Below are 19592 nucleotides of genomic sequence, written 5' to 3' on the forward strand. Positions count from 1 at the left end.
GCCCATGTCCCATGGCCCTGCAAGGGTTCTGCCCAAGGTGCCCAAGTTCACCTGCTCATTGTTGAGGTCTGAGGATAACATTTCAATCCTCCTCTGTCATAGACCACTCCCTCCTGCCTGAAACTCCCTTTGCTTTACATCCTCTTTTCCTGGCTTCCTTCCTTCCTCTCCAGCTGCTCCTCAACCCACCAGAACTTCCCTCCCCTGCCGACCTCTTTACTTGGCACAATGCCTACTCTTCCTAGAAAGGTCCCAGTCAAAGGTAGTGCCCACACTGCTCTCCTCCTGTTTCCTGGATGCCCCTCTACAGGGTCTCAAAGAAACCTTCCATCTGTGTCCACACCAGCTCTCAGCATCACCCCCTTCACATATACACACTGAGCCTCCTCCCAATGAAGAGACAGCTCACTGTCCTCCTGCTCCCCCTGGCCAGACCTTCATCCTTGCTCCCCTGTAACTTTGTCCATACCCTCAATAAATCCTAATTGTCCAACCTCAGTTATGGCTCTGGGATGTTCTGCCTATACTCCCTACCCTTGTAGTCTCTGTTCCAGCTCAGGTCTTGCCCTACCTCATCCCCAAGCTCCTCCTCTGCCTCCAGGGGTCCAGTCTTGCTACTTTCAGTCCATCCCCTAATGCCCCAGCAAGCTCTTCCTGTGCTGAAACTGATCCTGGCCCTTTCTTCCCTAGGGTGCTTCTGTGGCTGCCCATTGCCCTCTAGCTGTAGTTCAGCTTCACTCCAGGCTCTTCAGGACCTGCCCCTGCTGGCCACTCCAAGCCTCTCCTTCCCCATTTTGCACCTGATCTGGCCAAATGGAGACCCTGATCACTGCCCACCGGCCTTTCACAGCCTAGCATACTTCTCTGCCTAGCTCATTTATGCTCATGCTTTAAGGCCAAGCTCTGATCACCTTCTCTTGTGAAATCCTTCCTGACCACACAGAACCCGTAGGGGCTGTAATATCCTGTCTGCCCCTTCACCCTCCTTGAATTCAGGATCGAAACCCTCTTGAGGACATTTCCTGGGTATAAATCATCTCCACTCCAAACATGGGGCCCCGCAAGGGGTAAAGCCTCTAGAATTGGTTGAGGGAGGGACTGTCCAACTGGGCAGAGCTTACATTTCCAGTATTTTGGGTGACCAGTTTGTTTCTGGTTTCCTGCCAACTTTGCTCCAGTTCTGTGGGGAGTTTGGGCCACTGGCATCTCTGGGTCAAGAGGTTTATGTATTTTTTTTCCTTGATGGATGCCCACTCTGGGATTGGAAAGGGAGTAGCCTTTCACTGATCTGGAAGAGTCCATCTCACTGAGGGTCTGCAAGGGGAGGCTCTGGGAACCCAGGGTCTCTAGGCGTTCTACCTGACTTAACGCCCAGGGTTAGGGTTTGTAGGAATCTCCTCCTCCAATAAACAAAACCCCCACACCCTCCAGGTTTCTTGGTTCCCCCCAGCTGAGTCCGATGCTGCCCCCTACTGGGCAACCACCTGCCTACTTGAGAGAGGCCAAAGTAATTAAATATTTTTATTTAGAAAAAAAGAACCGACCAGCAGCAGCAGACGGCAGTAGTGGAGTGCAGGTCCAGCTGTCTCGGTGACCAGTGTGTGTGCGCCCCTCCCCTGGCCCGAGTCTCAGCTTCCGGCTCCTGCCCCGCCCCTGTGGTCCCCCGTCTTAAGGCACAGCCCACCCCCGCCCACCCGGCCTGGGGCCGGAAGAGTCTGGAGCCCTGGAAGGGGCCCCTAGGCTGGTCCCTGAGCGCATTCACCGCATTCACCACGGAGGCCGGTGCAGGTGGGAACAAGGTCTTTAGTGTCGTCCCGCAGCCCCATCTCCCCGCGCGGCCTGGTCGGGCTCAGAGTGGCGGCGGCGCAGCGGCTGCGGCGGCGGCTGGTGGAGTGAGGATGAGGCGGATGCGCTCCACGCACAGCTCCGCGGCCTGTCGCGTCTCGCGGCACAGCGAAGCCAGGCTCAGGAAGCCGTGCGGCAGGTCTTCCACCACACGCAGCGTCACGGGCTGGCCCAGGGCGCGCAGTCGCCTCGCGAACATGACCGAGTCGTCCAGCATGGGGTCCAGGGCGCACGCCTATGGGACGCACGTGGGGGCCGACAGACGGTGGACGTGGTTTGGACAACGGAGAAGGGAGAGGGAGCACGTGGACACGGACATGGGTTGGACAGAGGCCAGAGATATGGGGGGCGGGAGAGAATGGAGGGAACAGGTGGAGTTGAAGGAAGGTTGAGAGGGTGTCACTGCACTCCCTGGCCTTTGCCCTGCCTCCCCTTCCCCGCCCACCCAGAGACCCAGCTTTTCTCCCTAAGCCCCCTGCCCAAGCTCTTGGAGTTCCGCAAAATTGCAAATGGGAAGGACAGCTGGATTCCCACTGTCCACCTTTCTGGCGCCCCAGGCACTGTCCTCTCCTGGTGGCACACCTTTCTCCTCTGCCTGCTAACTACCTTGTTCCCATTCTCCACTGCTCCTCCTGGGGCCCCTGCATCCAGCCCTGCCTCACCCCACCCGGGCCTGGCTGCACCGACCCAATCCTTGGCTCACCACGATGTGCACAGGTGGCAGGGTCTTCAGCATATTGTCAGGTGCCAGCAGAGGCGACATGAAGGGGTTCTTGACAATGGGTGATGAGTAAAGGGGCATTTGGGTGGCACCCTGGCTTGTGCGCCGTGGGTGGAAACCCTCGGGGAAGGCATTGCTCACCCGGGAGCTACCGTCCTTGGCGCTTAGCCCTTCTTTGGCCTCTGCCTCTTCTCTGGCATCCTCAGGCCGCAGAAAGAAGTTAACATCAGAGGGTGTGGAGGGGCCCAGTGTCTCCACAGACAGCGACATCTCGGGGGTCTCTGATGTCTCAGAGCTGCTCTTCAGGTTCAAGTCCTTCAGTGTTAGAATCTTGAGGGAGTCTGTGCCTACTGGGCCCTCAGGCTGGGCCAGGGCAGCCTCTGACACACTGCGTCGCATTGACTCTGTGGGAAGGGCAAGGTCAGGGGATTGGATGGGGCCACAGATAAGCCTGGCTGTTAGCTAGTGTGGCAGATTGGGAAGGTCAGGGGAAGGGCAGTGGCCTCTCCAGCTGTGGAGGCCTAGGACATTCCCCAGATTCTTGTGCCCCACACTGCAACTCTAAGCGGGTAGAGGGAGTCACAGGGTGGTCTTGGAGGGGCTGGCTATGCTGTAGCAGTAGGGTGTGTGTATAATGACTGGGAAGTACAAGTCATCTTGCCTCTGGGAGCCTCATTTTCTTCCTCTGTACAAAGGAAACAGAAACAGTCCTTAGCTCATAATGCTGGAAGGATATAAGAACTCAATGGAGCAAGCTATATAGGCTTACGTACTACAACCCCCTTTGAGATTTTGTCAGCATGAGGCTTTATTGCCATGCTTGGTGCCCTGTTCCAGCTGTCTCCTGGACCACAGCAGGAGGCTCGGCCAACTTTTTGTGGCTGCTTGACACCAAAGTGTGAATGCATCAAAGTGAGTAGAATAATGAGCAGATCCATAGGGCTTGAAAGGAGGTTCTGTTCACAAGGACCTGAGTCGGGAGTGTATGTTAGATTCCCAGGGACCCTACATATGTAGCTATATTGATCTGTGAAATTTTCCTTTAGGTTTTTCAGTTTTATCCTCTCCCTTTGAGTGACCAGGCAAGCAAGTACCCAAATGCTTCCAGTCTACCTGCTGTGCCCACCTTGGCCTCAAATTAATTTTAAAACGATTTATCATTAATTTATCATTAATTTTAAATGATTTTTTGCATAATATCATTAGGCCCAGGACCCTACATTTCAGTTTTTATGCTTATGTATCAATCCATGGAGCAATACACAAGGCAGTGTGAGAATAACCAGTTGAGTGCTCTGACTCTCTGGAATAGGACGGCTAATACAGGGCATAGGATGCAGCATCTTCTACTGTTTGCCAGGTACTATGCTAGGCATTGGACACAAATGGATGCATACAGTCCTCACAGTGACACATGAGGCAGGTCCTCTTACTGAATCCATTTTACAGAGGAGCAAAGCAAGACTCAGATACTGTTACTTGCCCATGCTACCCAGTAACTGGTAGAATAGGGAGCTAGAATGCAGTGTGCACCTCCAGGGGCTGCACTTATCACCTCCGTCCTACAGGGAAAACCCCAGTGATCAACGGTAACACGCCTCCAACTCAATCCCATTTTAATTGTTTTTATGTATATATATTTCATCTATCTGAACATCCAAAAATTAAAAACATTAAAATAAAACACTTAATTGGAATGATTTTTTTTTTTTTTTTGCAAGGGTAGGGTAGTACTGGGGATTGAACCCAGGGACATTCTCATCTTTTTTAATTTTTTATTTTGAGACAGGGTCTTGCTAAGTTGCTGAGGCTAGTCTTGACTTGAAGTTCTCCTGCCTTAGCCTCCCTAGTTACCTGGATTACAGGTGTGTACCACTGCACCTGATTGGAATGATTTTTTGCATAATAGGAAGTGCATCTACTTTTTTTTTTTTTTTTTGGCAGTGCTGGGATTGAACCCAGGGCCTTGTGCATGTGAGACAAGCACTCTACCAACTGAGCTGTATCCCCAGCCCAATGCATCTAGTTTTGAAGGTGCAATTACTCTTATTCAGAGAACACTGTGGATTTCCTATAGATGATTGTGCTTTAAAAATCCTTTAAATATTATGGTGGGGAAAAAAATGGATCCCTGGGATAGAAGTAATTTTTGGCTGCCTGAGGGTCCTGCCACCTGCCCGGACAGGGCTGGGACTTTCCAGTTCCCACCCAAGGTTTGTCCCATCTGTGGATTTACCCACCCTAGCTCCTAGGCCAGCTGCTGTCGGGTTACAAGCTATGTGTGTATGTCAGAAATCCATGGAAAGAAATGAGGAGGGTGTACCCCAACCTAAGGGCCCAGAGGACTCAAGTACTTTTTTTTTTTTTTTTTTTAGGAAAATAAATGAAAATTATTTTAAAAATTTTTTGGTTCTTCAGGTGGAGTTCTTGTTGAACATCAGGACAAATGGCATATCTTCAGGAGTAATTTCCCAGGGTTTGGTTTGAAAAGCAATTCCTGGGACTCTGAGATGGCTTAGATGACCAAAAGTCCTGGAATTCCCAGAATGTGGATTGGCATAGAAAGTCAAGCCTTTTTTTTTTTCTTCGTATATTTAGTTGTCAATGGACCTTTATTTTATTTATTTACATGTAGTGCTGAGAATTGAACCCAGTGCCTTTCACATGCTAGACAAGCGTTCTAACACTGAGCTATAACCTCAGCTGAATTCAGGGTTTTTTGATAGGGCCAGAGATGAATACTGGGAAGAGCCAGCCAGGAAGGTGGTCTCTGCTTCCCCATGTGCTCCAGGGCTCGGCCCCTTCCCTTCCCTGGGACTTCTGCTGTGCTACCGTATCCCTGAGGGCCACCTGGCTGGGTCCATGGGGGGAGGCCACCACTCACCTACTGTGGGCGCTGAGGTCTTCTGGGACTTTTGCCCACTAAACTCCAGGAAGGAATTGAGCCATGAGGAGGCGCCCAGGCGGAGGTCTCTGAGGAGCAGGGATGTGTCCCGTCGCACCAGTCCCATCATGCCCAGTGCCTTCTCATCTGAGTTGGGGTGTTCCTCTGTCTCTGCACCTGCAGAGGGTATGTTGGGGGGCTAAGTTGGTCTCCTCTTTCTAGACCTAGTCCCAACATCCAAAACTCCAGGCAAGTGTACACTAAGGGCCTCAAGAACATCTCATTGCTTATAAAGGAGCAAGGATTCCCCTGCCCAGTCCTTCCTTCCTCAGGCTTGAAGACTGGGCCCCTGCCCCTGGCCCTGTGGGACCCAGGTGTCCATGAACTCTGACTCCCTTGCCGAAGGGGGTGAGCCTCACCTGCATAGGCACTGACACACTTGGAGAGCACACTGAGGGGCAGCAGTGGGTCCATGAGGCTCAGAAGGCGGGAGGGAGAGGCAGCGGATTGCAGCATTGTGGCTGGGTAGGCTGCCATGATGCCATCTGGCACCCGTACTCCATAGGCTGCTGCTCGTAGGGCCACAGTAAAGCAGAGATTCCCACCTGCACTGTCTCCTGCAAGGCATATCCGCTCCCCTGTAGAGCCTAGTTGAGGGGGAGGGAGGGATTTGGTCACAGCCTGGCAGGGCAGTGATAGGGACTGAGGAGTGGGACCAGGAGAACTGGGCCCTTGGAGATGGGGTGTGGGCTTTCCCAAGGTCTAGGGGGCTGCTGTTATTAAAGATTGGCAAATGGAGGCAGGGATCTACCAGAGGGTTAGGAAGACTGGGAACAGGAGGTGAGGAGATCATTCTGGGAGACTAGGGAGGTTGGGGGGTGGAAGGGCTGGTGGTGGGAAAGGGAAACTCAGTCTATTTCCGGATGGAGGGGGCTTTAGAGTCTGGGAAACTGAAGCTGAGTTTAGGCTTACACATCGCCACAGCCTGCTCTGTGCCTTACTGTCCTCCCAAGATGTTTGTCTAAGAGCTGGAGAATGGTGGCACACCTGGGCCAGGAGGCTGGCCGGGCAGGGGAGCAGGGGCTGGGGCAGCCAGGGGAGAAAGAGGCAGGATGGAGTCTGGCCGAGGGGGAGGCCGAGGAGACTCAGGAGCAGGAGGCAGAGATGAAGTGGCTGAGGTGGAAAGTGGGCTGGGGAAGGCGTGGGCAGTGGCAAGAGACTGAGGCTTGAGGAACCAGGTGATCCGCGGCCTCTGCCCCGGGCGGGGGGGGTGAAGCAGGGACCTTGGCAGTGGGGGGCCGGGGCTCACCGAGGAGGGCACAGTGCTTGACAGCCCAGCAGTAGGCAAAGAAGCACTCCTCCAGCGCACGGGGGAAGGGGGCCTCGGGGGCCAGGGAGTAGTCGATGGAGATAATGGGAGCACCCAGCTCCTGAGCCCAGCTCTTGAGGTAGGGCTCATGCGATTTGGAGGTCTGGGCCACGAAGCCACCACCGTGGAAGTGCACTACCAAGGACCTTGAGCGCGATGTCTGCTGGGGCCGAGGCCGCAGCTCCAGGATCCGAGGGCCCTCAGACTTCACCATGCTGTTGAGCTCCTCACTGTCCTGGGGGTGGGAAGGGAGGAGGTGGTGGGGCTGTTTGGGTCTTATCCTTCTAAGAGGCATGCTTAGAGAAACAGGATGGGGCAGGAACCCAGCTAGAGGCTGGAGGGCACCCCGGGCTGGGCGCTGTCCCTGCTCCTGACTGAGGTCAGGGCCCTACCTGTCCTTCCCGAAGGTCATAGGAGATGAGCCTGATGAGGACAGGCCCAGGGCCTGTGTGGGCCAAAGGAGGTGAGATGGTGACTGTGAGCTTGGGGTCAGAGGTCAGTGGCATCTCAAAGGCCTCAGGCGGCAGGCTGATCAGGCGGCTTACCCTCACGGTGGCTGATGCCATGTTGGCCAGAGACTGGAGGGAGGGAACAGAAGGGGTGCTGCAGAGGGGCTGCTGCAGGGCTGCCCCATACACCTCCCTTCCTAGTTTGTCTTTCTCCTCATGTGCTATCCCTGGGCCTGGGGCCCTGCAGTGACCTTCTGTGGCTTTGGATGGGTCTCTGGGCCTCAGTGTCCCATCTGTAACTGGTCCCATCCTCGCCTGGCCCTATGCTCACCGACAGCACCTCGATCTCAGTGATATTCCAGAAGGCTTTCCAGAAGTGCACATCCAGGTTCTGTGTGATCCGCTCAAACTCGGCCCCACGCAGCTCTGGGTCAATGGCAAAGCGGCCACTGGTGAAAAGGGAGCTGGCTGTCACACCTGGGGGTCAAAGTCAGGTCAGGTTGCTATGCAGGGGCTAGGAAAGAGGGACAGGAGGAGCGGCCATGGGCAGGACCCAGCTGGCACTCACCGAGACCACTCTCATTACGTTTGTAGTGTTCCCCGAAGGACACCAGCCCAATGGAGATGGTCTGCAGGAATGGCCGAATGGAAGGTGTGAACTGTGGAGAGAGACTTCTGTCACCCATCCACCCAAGAAGGGAACAAGATCAGGGCAGCAGTGAGGGGTAGAGAGGTGTCGGAGAGACACATTCATTCAGTCAGCATTTCCTGAGCTCCTGGGTGCTGGGAGTGGTCTGGGCCCTTTCATGGAGCTGGTATTCTCTAAGGAAAGAGAGATGATAAGCAGAAGAAGGATGCCATAGGATGTCAAGGACAACTAATGATCTGAAGGAAAAGACAGTAGGTGGGAGGGCCACAGTGATGAAGTCACTTGGGGTCAGGCTGCTTGGTCAGGTCTTGCAGGGCAGATCTGAACGAGGGGTGGGTACTCCCCGCAGAGGGCGTGGCAAGTGAAAGCCAGGGGGCCAGTATGGCCGGACCAGAGCCAGCCTAGGGAGAGGAGCAGGGAGGTCAGAGATTCAGGGAGGGCCTACGTTGAGGAATTCCTGCAACTTGGGAGGCTAAGGCAAGAGGATTGCAAGTTCAAGACCCGCCTCAGTTTCTTAGTGAGACCCTGTCTCAAAATAAAAAATAAAAAGGACTGGGGATGAAGCCCAATGGTAAAGCGCCTTTGGGTTCAATCCCCACTACTTAAAAAATCGAAAAAGATTGCCAGATGGGGAAACCGAGGCCTAGAGATGGACAGATGGCTGCTGTAAGGAGTGGGGGATGCAGTGGGAGTCTTGGGGAGGGGACAGGAGGCAGTTAGGAACAATAGGGACAGCGTCCAAGGAAATAAAGCCTCAGGGGCTAGTGGGGCTTTTCCGTTCATTCAGCAAATGCCGGTCAAGGTCCTAAGTGGCTACACACTAGGCTGGAGCAGGGACTGGGCAGTGACAATGATGGGGAGGCCTCTGCCCTCTTGGGGGCTGACATATTAAAAGGCAGATGCTTTTCTGCACTACAGTGAAGTTGGGCCTCACACAGAAGCTGTCAGCTGGCCCTGGCCCTGGCCAGGGGCCCAACAGGCCAGAGGGCATGGGGATGGAGGGTGCCTGGCCATTGTGGTTGGGATACTGGTTTAGGCGGCCGGAATCTCTTTCTCGTGACTCCAATGTCATGGCCAGGACACGGGGTGGAGCTGGCTGGCCCTGATGGGCTGATCAGTGTTTGTGGGCTTAGCTAGGATGCAGGATGGTTTCCAGTAATGCCTGGACTGGATGCTGAGGACAGGCGGTCTTGCAGGAAGCCTGGAGTGGTAGGGTGGGGTGGGATGACTGAGAGACCACTGGGGTTGGGGGAGGCCCAGAGAAGGTGGGAAGGACTACAGGGTCACACAGCTCTACTGCTGGGGTTCCCTGATGCAGCCAAAGGGTGGGGAGGGGGAGATGGACTGCACAGGACCCCAAACAGGCAAGTTTGGGCCTCTGTCCTGAGCCTGGTGCCCCATGGTCCCCCAATTATCCAAGTCCTTAAAACATTTTTACAGAAGTCTGAAGGCCCTTGGGCTGCCTTGTTTTCTGTGTGCTGATGAGCTGAATCTCTCAGGGTGGTTTGGGTGTAGGAGAAGGTCTACAGGTAAGGTCATGCCCAGTTCAGGGAGGAAAGAGGCCAAAACCAGGTCTTCTTCACTGATATCAACTCAGATGGACTCATCAGTCCTCCCCTGAGGGCCACATGAAAATCTGCAATTCTACAGTGAAAAAGCTCAGGGTCCAGTCTGGAAGCTATAGGCTGGCACCTTCCCTCCCTCCCAGAACTCCCATGAGGGGGACTCAAGGGGGTTCCCCATGCAGAACAAGCCTTTGAGAACAAAACTGACCACCCTCCTAGGGATCTTAAAACTTAAATGACTTAGAGGCCAGACAGGTAAGATAAAAGAGCAAAAGACAGAGGCTAGGGAGGTCAAGGCAGGAGGATCATGAGTTCAAAGCTAGCCTTCGCAACTTGGCGAGGTCCTGAGCAACTCAGACACTGCCTCTAAATAAATATATAAATATAAAAAAGGGCTGGGGATGTGGAGGCTCAGTGGTTAAGCACCCCTGGGTTCAATCCCTGGTACAAAAAAAAAAAAAAGTGCAATGAATTTCCTGAGTGTAAGACAAGAGTAGGGTGGATCCTGGTGGAAAAATCATGCAGGGGGCCTGGAAGGCCGTTCAGTGGTAGAGTGCTGGCCTGGCACGCACAAGACCCTGGGTTTGACCCTTAGTACCCTCTCCCCCTGAAACACCCACACCCACACCCACAGCTATGCAAGTTAAAGATTTCTTTAACTTGGTGGATTAGGTCCAGGACCATGAGTTTGAGACCCCTGGTCCAGCTCTGAGCCAACTTCCCTTTTCTGCTGGTTTTGCAATCCAATACTGACCATGGTGGTTATTCCATTCCACTATTGGGCCAGGGCAGGGGCCACCAGTGCTTTCACTGTGGGCCTACAGGGGCGGGAGACTCACCTGGAAGCCCAAGCAGCGGCCATAGAAACAGCCTTTATGCAGTGTGACATACTCGCGCAAGAAGTCAGCGGTGAGTCCCTCATCACCCTCAAAGAAGAGTCCCCCTGGCCGGTTGGTAGCCAGTAGACGCTGGGCATAGTAGGCTAGAGCTCGGAGCTGGGTGAGGGCAGCCAGGTAGGCCTCCAGTTCGGCCAGGTTGTGGCTGGTGCGGAAGAAGATGCTGCGGCGGTTGGAAGCCACGTAGCGGGACTTGTGTAGCAGGTGTGCTAGGCAGCAGCGGGCCGTGTGCACCAGGCTGCGGTACCCATTGGCCGGCGTCTCTGGGTCCAGGTCAAAGAGGTGTGCCACACTGAGCAGGCTGCCCAGGGCTGGCTCCAGCCCCAGCGCCTGCTCCCGCACACCTGCAAAGACGTTGGAAAGCCGCCGGGCAGTCTCCCCGGGGCCTTGGCTTGAGAAGAAGGCCATGTTATCCTCGGCCAGAGTCACCAGCGACTGTGTCATCGTCCGCAGGTCCATGCTTTGTAGGATCCGTGAGGCTGTGGGCAGGTGGGGAGCCTATAAGGCTGGCTGGGTCACCCCTTGTTGGCTGGGCCCAGAAGTTTAGGCCCTGTCCCTCCTCCCTCAGGCTCAGGTGTTTGATCCCAGCCCCCTTCCCCTCCAGACCTGGGTGTCAGACCCCAGCCCTCTCTTCCTTCAGACCCAGGGGCCCAGGACCCCAGGTCCCTCCTCTGTTAGGCCCAGGACGTTAATCCCTTATCTCCAGGATTCAGGAGTCGTCTGGGAGCTTCCTCCCCTTCCTTCCTTAGGACCCATAAGTCCAAGTCCCCAGTGCCTTTCTCCTTTCTCAGAATCCAGGACTTTGAGCCCTGTCTTCTTTTCCTTCGACCCCAGAGTCCAGACCCCTTCTCTCTAGGACCCAGAAGTCCCTGCTCTCTCCCATTTGGGACTCAAGTCTGCTTTCCCTTTTCTCTTGGACCCAGGTTCAGACCTTCTCCTGAGCCCACAAGAATCTGATTCCCTGGTTCTTCATCTTTCCTATGAAGAGGTGATAAACCAGGGGAGGAACCAGCTTGCCCAGGGAGTGGCCGCCTCCTCTTCCCTTCCAGGAATTCAAGACTTTAGGAACCTGTCTCTGTTTACTGTCCTGGGGTCCAGATGCCTTATTGGTTCCAAGTCTGGATGTTTAGCCAGTCTCCCAAGACCCAGGAGTCCAGGCCCCATCCCATCTTTCCTACTTGGCTCCAGGTACCGCCCATAGGCCCTTCCCTCCAACAATATTTGGGAGTGTTCAGCCCCCTGCCGACCTGTGCCCATTTCCTGGACACTGCTCCCCTTTTGAATCAGGAATTCATAATTCCAGCCTTATTTCACAGAGGACTCTCTCCTGTCCCTCAGGTCTGGTTGTGGAAACCCCTCCAAACTCTAGCTCTTTCCCTGTTCCTCTGCAGAATCCCCAAAGCTCAATGTCATTCCTCCCCAATCTGGGTCCCCTGCCTTCAGTCCCATCAGCTTGTCTTAGATTGTGTGGCTGGCTCTGCTCCCTTGCCTGGGACAGAAGTATTCATCACTGCCATTGACCTTCAGCTTACTCGTGCCAGACCCTATGCTGCTAAGGATTCCTGTGTGTCTGTGCATGTAGTGCTCTGGCCCTTCTGAGACACAGACTGCCTCGGTTCACACCTCTTTTGTTGCTAGGAGAGGGAACTAAGGCTCAGAGGGGTTAAGTTAGGAATAGATGGTGCAGAGTGGCTGAGTCGATTTAAACCCAGTCCAGAACTGCTACTTAGGCCCAGCTCACACCCAAGACTCTAGAAGCTGGACCTCTAACTCTGACCCTCAGAATCTTGCCCTGACTCCCTACGCTTCAGGGTCCTCCAGGATCTCTGTTCAATACAGGCACTGTTTTTTGGATGGCCTAACACCCAGGCCCTGGATAAGCTGCTCTTACCCCACTGGTGGGGCTGCCACCATCTGCCTGAAGACAAGGCCCATATCCTGCCTGGCTCTGGGTTTATGGTCCCTTGGTCCAGTAAAGGAAGGCTCTCCTCTCCCTTCTAGGCCCTGAAATTGGGCAGCAGCCGTTCCTGTATCTTAACTGACCATGCACTCACCCCTCCCAGGCCTGAATGGAGCTGGAGCTCCCCGGATCTGAGGGTGCTGATCTGTGGCTAGTGCCAGTAGCAGCCTGGGGTGATAAACCAGGGGAGGGACCAACTTGCCCAGGGAGTGGCTATCTACTCCACCTCCCACTCAGAAAGGACAGTGAGAGCCACGTGCTATAAACAGAGCACAGAGTCTGCCTCTCTGCCCCTCCTGCCCACTCCTGGCCCACTCCACTGGGAATACTTGCCCCAGGTTCCTCTGCCTTAGGACCTAGGAGTCCAGGCCCCCAGCCCTCTTCTCCCTCAGGGCCGAGGAATCTCAGTCTCAGTCTTGAACACAGTGTCCCCTCTCACCCAGCGAGCCTGCCCTCCCTTTACCCTAAGGGGATTCACAGAGCCAAAGGCCCAGTGATCCCAGGTCCCGCCCCCTCGGCTGGCCCTGGCACAGGCGTCCCCAGCTGTTGGGTGGGGGGGAAGGAGGTGGCCAGTCCTGCCTGTCCCTCTTAGGAGGACAAAAGCCAATTAAGGGCAGTGCCAAGCTCGGCTAGGGGCCTGAGCCTCAGGTCCTACTGAGTGGTGTTCACGTGCTAGACACCCTCTATCTGCTACTACCCCCTTCACCGCCCACCCTGCTGACTGCCGTCCCCACCTCACATATGGGGAAGCAGGCTCCGAGAGGCACTACCCATGTTATTCCACATGCTCCTGGCCACCGGCTCTTTTTCACCCCTTAGGCCTCAGCACCTCAGAGGTGCTGACTTCTCCACATCTAATGTGGACCCTGCAATGTTTAGTTCTTCTTTCCCGGCATTTTGCACATTTTGCAATTATACATTTATTTTTTGCTGTACTGGGGGATTGAAGCCAGGGCCTCACATGTGCCACTGAATTACATGTGCCCTGCCCTTTTTATATTTTGTGAGACAGGATGTCATTAAACTTATGATTCTCCTGTGTCAGCCTCGTGAGTAGCTAGGATTACAGGCATGCACCACTGTACCTGGTGAGTCTTTATTTGTTGACATGTTTGTTGTATGTCTTTCCCAGAACAGAATCAGCTTTTATGGAGCCATGAAGCTTATAAGGTATGGGGTCTGGCTCTTTAGGAAGAAGAGTATGAAGTTACTTATACAAAATTAGGGACAAGGTCTTGAAGGAACCTGTACAAATCAGAGGCCCTGAGGCCCGGCATCACTCGGTCTAGCTGTAGCTAAGTCCTCTTTGTCTCTGCCCTGGACTATCATCCCCATGAGTACAGGGGGTGGCCCCAGGGCCTGTCATGGGGCCCAGCACATAGTAGGTGCTTAGAACAAACCTGAGGGAAGGGAAAAAGTGAAGATTCAGAATGGGGGCCAAAGTGGGTGGATGGGAGCTCGAGAGGGGGCTGCAAACAGATGGACAGACTGGGGCCTTCAGAAGCAGTTAAGCCTAGCGACTGTGACAATGGGATGTGACCCAGTCACTTGGCAGGTGATCCTGGATGAGTCCGGCTTCCTCATCTGGAAACTGTACTTGGACATTCTGTCCATTCAGACTGGGTGACATGCTTTATAAGCAGCACCCATGGGTGGCATTTTTTTCTTTTTTCCTGATGCTGGGGATGAAACCCAGGGCCTTGCAAAGGACAGGCAAGAGCTCTCCCACTGCGCTGCACCCCTAGCCCCTTTTCCTTCCTTTCTTCTTTTTATTTTTTGTGGTGTTGGGGATCAAACCTGGACCTCATGCATGCTGGCACATGCTCTATCACTAAGCTACCCCCAGCCCAGTGTGGCATTTGCTGTGTGGGCTTGCTCAATCTCAAGGAAACAGTGGGTTGCGTTATTTTTCTCTGTGGCACTTGTCACAATCTAACCTATTTCCACAGTGGTTTGCTCTGTCTCCCTCACCAGCTTCTAGGCTCCCTGCAGCAGGACATTCTGTTTCAGTCTGTCCTGGGCAGTGCCAGGTGCACGTGGTAAATATCACCTGACACTGTGATCTCTCTCTTTCTAAATGTGAGATAGGGATCTTTGTTAAAAAACGAGGAAAGGCACCAACACAATGAGCAACTAACACAAAGCAAGGGAGAAGGGGCTGGATCCCAGGCCACGGTGACTTCAGGCCCTGCCCTTTGCCTTGCTCGGGGCAGTTCTGAGGCCATGCTGCTGGGAACCAGGAAGAGGATGCTGAGGTTGCCAGAAGCTTGCCAGGAATCCCAGGCAGAAGGCACTGGGGCAAGGGCAGGCCCACTGGGGCCATGGGTGAACATGGTCTGAGTGGGGCAGAGGTAGGACCAAGGGAAACTGGCAGGGCTTCAGCCCAACCCCTGACTGAGCTCCAGCCCTCTGCCCTAAAAAGTCACTGGACAACTGGACCCAGTTGGGACTTTGGCCCTGGGGATAGTTGGGGGTGAGGACAGTGGTAAGGGAGTACCAGGATGAGGACAGGTGGGGTCTGGAGCCTGCGAGGGGAAGGCCTAGGATCCTGGGGTGTGGGGATGTGGGGGTTGTGACCCTCCCTGAGTATCTGCCTGAACGGGCAAACTGGGCAGCACTGTTTTCTTCACATGCTCTACTGAAAGTAACTGGTGCCGCCCTCCCTACAACCCATGAGGTGGGCCATTATTATCCCTTTGGCAGATGAGAAAACAGGTGAGGGTCACAGGCCAGCAAAGGGCAGCTCCTGGATGGTGCTATGGTTTCTGCTTGTGTTTCTGAGTCTCTGTGTTGCTCCTTCTGTCTTGGGGGTTCACATGTACATGTATATATTTGTAGGTGTGTGTCAGGGCCAGCTGTCCACATGTATGTGTTGGCATTTTTTCACGTTTCTTGGTATGTCTGAGCTTTGTGTGTCTGTATGCGAGTGTCATGGCCCATGTGCATTTCTTAGCCTGTGAGTGTATCTCTATTCCTCTCGGCTTGTGTGAGCATGTTTGTGTATGAATGAATGAATATACACATTTGGGTGGATCCTAGTCTCCTCGTGTGTGTGATGAGAACAGACTTCTCCCGATTTGCTCAAGCAGAAACCCAGGGTGTGATCTTGGCTACGTCCCACCCCATCCAATTCGTCACCCAGTCCTATTCACTCTACTGCTATAACCTGGCCCTCCCGCCTCTTCTGTTTCCTTGGTCCATGCCAGTGCATCCTCATCTGAATGATTGTAAACCTCTGTGTGAGTCACAGGTTTCCATTTGTTCTCCACATAGCAACCAGAGGATCTTTCTAAAACATAAATCTGGCCACATGCTCTCAACCCTTCGATACCTCATGCCTTGCTCTCAGGATAAAGCTCCAAATCCTGGACATGGCCTTTCAACCAGGTACCATCCTCCCTGCTTCCCCTGCCTGCCCAGTTTCCTGTTGCCATCCTCCCCCCCTCTCTGTGATTCCTCTGTGCTGTCATGTGCAGCTGCCTGGAACCTCAAGGTCTTTGTCCATGCTATCTCCTCTGTGTTCCCTGCCCCCACTTGCTCAGCAGTTAGTGCTGCCCATCCTTGGGTCCAATGTCACCTCCTTTGGAAGCCTCCCTGTTTCATATTTCTCAGGATTTTTTCTTTATCTGTCACAATTTATAATAATGATCTTATTTGATTACATCTCTGTCTCTAGCTCCACTGGGAGTCTGTCCTGGTCACTAAGAGCCCAGGTGTGGTACCACTAGGTGTTCAGTGAATGTCTGTTGAATGAATCTGTGTGACTGAGAATTTTGGGGTCGGAAACACAACAGCAGCAATCACCAACTCACACACTTCTGGGCTGAAAAGGCTGAGAGCAGCCATCTTTTTGCCTTCACTGGCCAGGTAAGTACAACCAGGTGTTGTCATTTGAGAAATGGGGTGATTATAATGACAGTAGCCTCATCTAATTACTGACAAGATCAAACTGATAATAAGAACTACTCCAGCCAACCCAGACACCCAAGGGTAGGGGTGGGGTCTGATTCATCCATCTGAGGCCTGGCGCCAGGGAGGGCCTCCAGAAATGACAGGCAATCTTAGAGCTCGAGGGAATGAGCCTTTGTGTGTACGTAGGTTCATGGGTCTGTGACAGGACTGACTGAGCCCAAGCAGATTCTTTCTGACTCCTCAAGACAACCCTAAGGTAAGCATGATTATTAATATCCTTGTATTACAGTTCATGCATGCCTTCATTTATTAATCCAATAAATATTTGAGTACCTATGTACCTGACATTCCAGGCTCTGGCATTATAGGGCAAACAAGGCAGACAGAAAGAAGCCTACTCTTCGAGAGCTCACTGGGTAATGGGGACTAACAGTAGCAGTCACCTCCGTGTCTCCTGAGGGCTTGCCGAGTGCCAAATGTTATACACTCATTTGAACCTCACAACAGTCCTACAAGTCAGGCACTCTGATGGTGATGCTCATTTTAGAGCTCAGGAAAAAGGCTGTTGCCCAATATGTCACAACTCTCAGAACGAGGAGCTAGGTCTCCAATACTCAGGTTGTTGTTTTTGCAGTGCTGGGGATGGAACCCAGGGCCTCAGGCACACACTAGGCAAGTACTCCAACACCCTGGTTGTTACCCATAATCTGTATCGCCTCTGGGTATGTGTCTGTCTTGCTTATGAGGCTCCTGTGTCTTGTGGGAGAGTGAATGTCCTGAGACTCCAGTCTGAACTCTCAGCCTGTCTGAGCTGCGTGAGTGTGTGTGTGTGTGTGTGTGTGTGTGTGTGTACACTGGAGCCAACTACAGTTCTATCCTTGGTTAATGCAGGCAGGGAACATGACAGTTTGAGGTCCCTGGGGCTGAAGAACCATGTCAGTTTCTTTCTTGCTTAGGAACTTCCCACAGATCCTCATAGAGATTGTTAAAAGACTCAGCTGAGCCAGGGCTTAATGCCCTTGCCTGAGGCTTTTAGCATCTCATTGGTCTGTTTTCTCCAGCCTCTAGAGATCTAGAGAACCCAAAGCTACAGCCCTCCCTCCTTCTCCTTAGGGAGGGTATGAAGGTCCAAATCCAAACTAGAGACCCTAGTCCTAGAAATGGTGGGCGTTGGGAGGTTAGGCTCCAGTGTAGCTGGGATGACCAGGTGGACCGACAATGAATGGACGAATGGATGGACTGAGGGTGAGAGAATGGGGCTTTGATGAGCTCAACTGGCCCCCCTGCATTTCCAATGATGACACCTTTTCCCTGACTCACCCCTAAACTTTCTCTTTGGGTAACAGCTGCTAGACCCCTTACCCTTTATCTTCTCAAGAGTTCTGGTGACCTGAAAACCAGCGCTTGAACCATTTTCCAGGCAGAAACACTAAGGACAGCGGTTGCCCTAGGTCACACGAGTCCAAGAGACTCGCATTCCGGACTCTGCGCCCAAGACGGCAGTAGGGCGCCCGGTAGTCTCTACGCCTGAGTGGGCATTCCACTCTCACCTCTCCCCTTCTCATAGTGGGTCGTCCGCCCCGACGCAAGGCGGCAATGGGCCAGTCCGTGGTTCCCCCAACTCTCATGGCGGTGGTTCTGTCTACTCGGTCCCGAGAGCCCCGTAGGGTGTGTGAGGTTCTTTCCGGGCTACGGTCGGTGCCCGCGAGCTCACCTTTGCCCTTGTCTTTTCGCCACCGCCGGCGATTGTGGCTCTTCGACCCCTCTTTGCCATTCTTCGAGGTCTCCTCGGATGACTCCATCAATTCTCTGTGATTCCCAAGCCGGACCCAATACTAGCTGCCAGGACCCGCCCGGAGGGTCAATCCTCGCTACACACCACCGCCGGGCCCCCATACCGACCAATCCCGGGCTTGCTGCTCTCTGGGTCCCGCCCTCTGAGCAATCGTGGTCGCTCTCCACTGCCAGGACACGCCCCTAACCGCTAGCGAAGAGGGCCCGGCCCCGCCTCCTCGTACGCCTTAAAGGGCCCGCAGCAAACAAAAATGCAGTCCTGGAGGCGTCATAGTGTCCTTCGCTCCGGACTAGCGAAGACCCTGGAGGGCTCACCCCAACAGGGAAACCCCGATTTTCACACGTGCTGATGCTCAGTCTCGCTATCCCACTCACCTTCCTAAAGAGGGATCCTTAGAATGCGGCCCAGCCTGTCCGCCGGAGGATGGACCCGGCACGGCTGCGCCTCCTCCTGGGGGTGAGGTGGGGGGGTGGGCCAGGTCCTTCGGCAACTCAAAACCCAGGCAGGGCCCGCACTGGAGGCGTGGTTGTGCCTGAGAGCTGTTGAGGAAGAAGCCCCTCCTTCCCTCCTCCGTCTCCTAGTCCTAGTATTTCTCTCTTTCTCGCTCTTTTTTTTTTTTCCCTTGCCCTCTTCCTCCCCCGGAAGAATGGAGGGGAGGAGGAAGGTCGAGTACTTGGAGCACGCACACCACTTAAGGCAAGGGGTTGAGTCCCTGAGAGGAAGGGAAGTAGGAGGAGCGCGCCTCCCTAGGAAAAGGTGGGAAACAGGAGGCACGAGGCTTGCTCAAGTGCACGTGGCCAACGGCCACGGGCGCCTATAGAGAAGCAGCCTAGTCAGCAAGCGTGGCGTGGCACAGGGATCTGGAGGCCAAGAGAGACTTTTATCCTTCGCCCTGGAAAAAGCAGGCCTCAGACCACTTATTTGCATGCTGCCTCTCTTCCCTCCAAAGTATACCTAATTCTCAGTTCTGAGAGGCTCGGCTCAGCCCCTCTGCCCCAGACCATGGCCAACGTGCCCTCAGCTTAAGGATTAGGGCTGCATTCCTCCCCACCCGATGATATCTCAACAAGTAACCCCCAATTCCCTGGGTAAAATTTGCATCCCCCCTTCTCCACCGCTGGGTTTTGAGCCTATATGGGAGGAAGATGAGGGCCGCAGCTCTAGAGCTGGAGCCTGCATTCGGGAGTCACTATTGTCTGCTTCCAAGGAGCTCCGAAAAGTTTTGCGCCCAATACTTGCTGATACTGTTCCCCAGCTTTCTTTCCATTATTCCTTGACCTTGCCAGGGAAGCTGGTGGCCATGGTCTTTCTCTCCCAGGTTCCTCCTTCTTGAGAACTCAGCCTCAGGGCCATTCAGCCTGGCTGAACCCTATGGAGGTAGCTGGAAGGAGAGCAAGTCCTCCCTGGCAGCAGAGGTCAGTCCCACTGAGGTCATGAATGCCTGGTTGTTGGGCCTAGACTGCATGGAAATTCAGGAGGGTAAGGTCCACAGTCACCCTTGTATTACTGGTGCTTATAGCAGTTTCTGCCCCAGAGCTGGCTCTCTG

General features: G+C 54.0%; 1 protein-coding gene and 1 long non-coding RNA gene across 9 annotated transcripts in view; one reads left to right on the forward strand and one right to left on the reverse strand.

The window, feature by feature from the left end:
- Positions 1-19592, forward strand: part of LOC144370799 (uncharacterized) — a 46595-nt gene that overhangs the window by 2248 nt on the left and 24755 nt on the right. The gene's annotated exons all lie outside the window — the stretch shown is intronic.
- Positions 1509-18443, reverse strand: Lipe (lipase E, hormone sensitive type). 8 transcript variants are annotated; one of them, XM_040278774.2, is made up of 11 exons: positions 18420-18443; positions 10322-10857; positions 7837-7927; positions 7600-7745; positions 7212-7397; positions 6760-7054; positions 5870-6097; positions 5451-5627; positions 3228-3251; positions 2549-2970; positions 1509-2080 (listed from the first exon to the last, which is right to left on the reverse strand). In XM_040278774.2, the coding sequence occupies exons 2-11, from the start codon at positions 10835-10837 to the stop codon at positions 1850-1852; spliced, it is 2316 nt and encodes a 771-aa protein (XP_040134708.2). In that variant the 5' UTR covers positions 10838-10857; positions 18420-18443; the 3' UTR covers positions 1509-1849.

The sequence above is a fragment of the Ictidomys tridecemlineatus genome, chromosome 15 (genome assembly GCF_052094955.1).
Source record: "Ictidomys tridecemlineatus isolate mIctTri1 chromosome 15, mIctTri1.hap1, whole genome shotgun sequence".
Taxonomy (NCBI): domain Eukaryota; kingdom Metazoa; phylum Chordata; class Mammalia; order Rodentia; family Sciuridae; genus Ictidomys; species Ictidomys tridecemlineatus.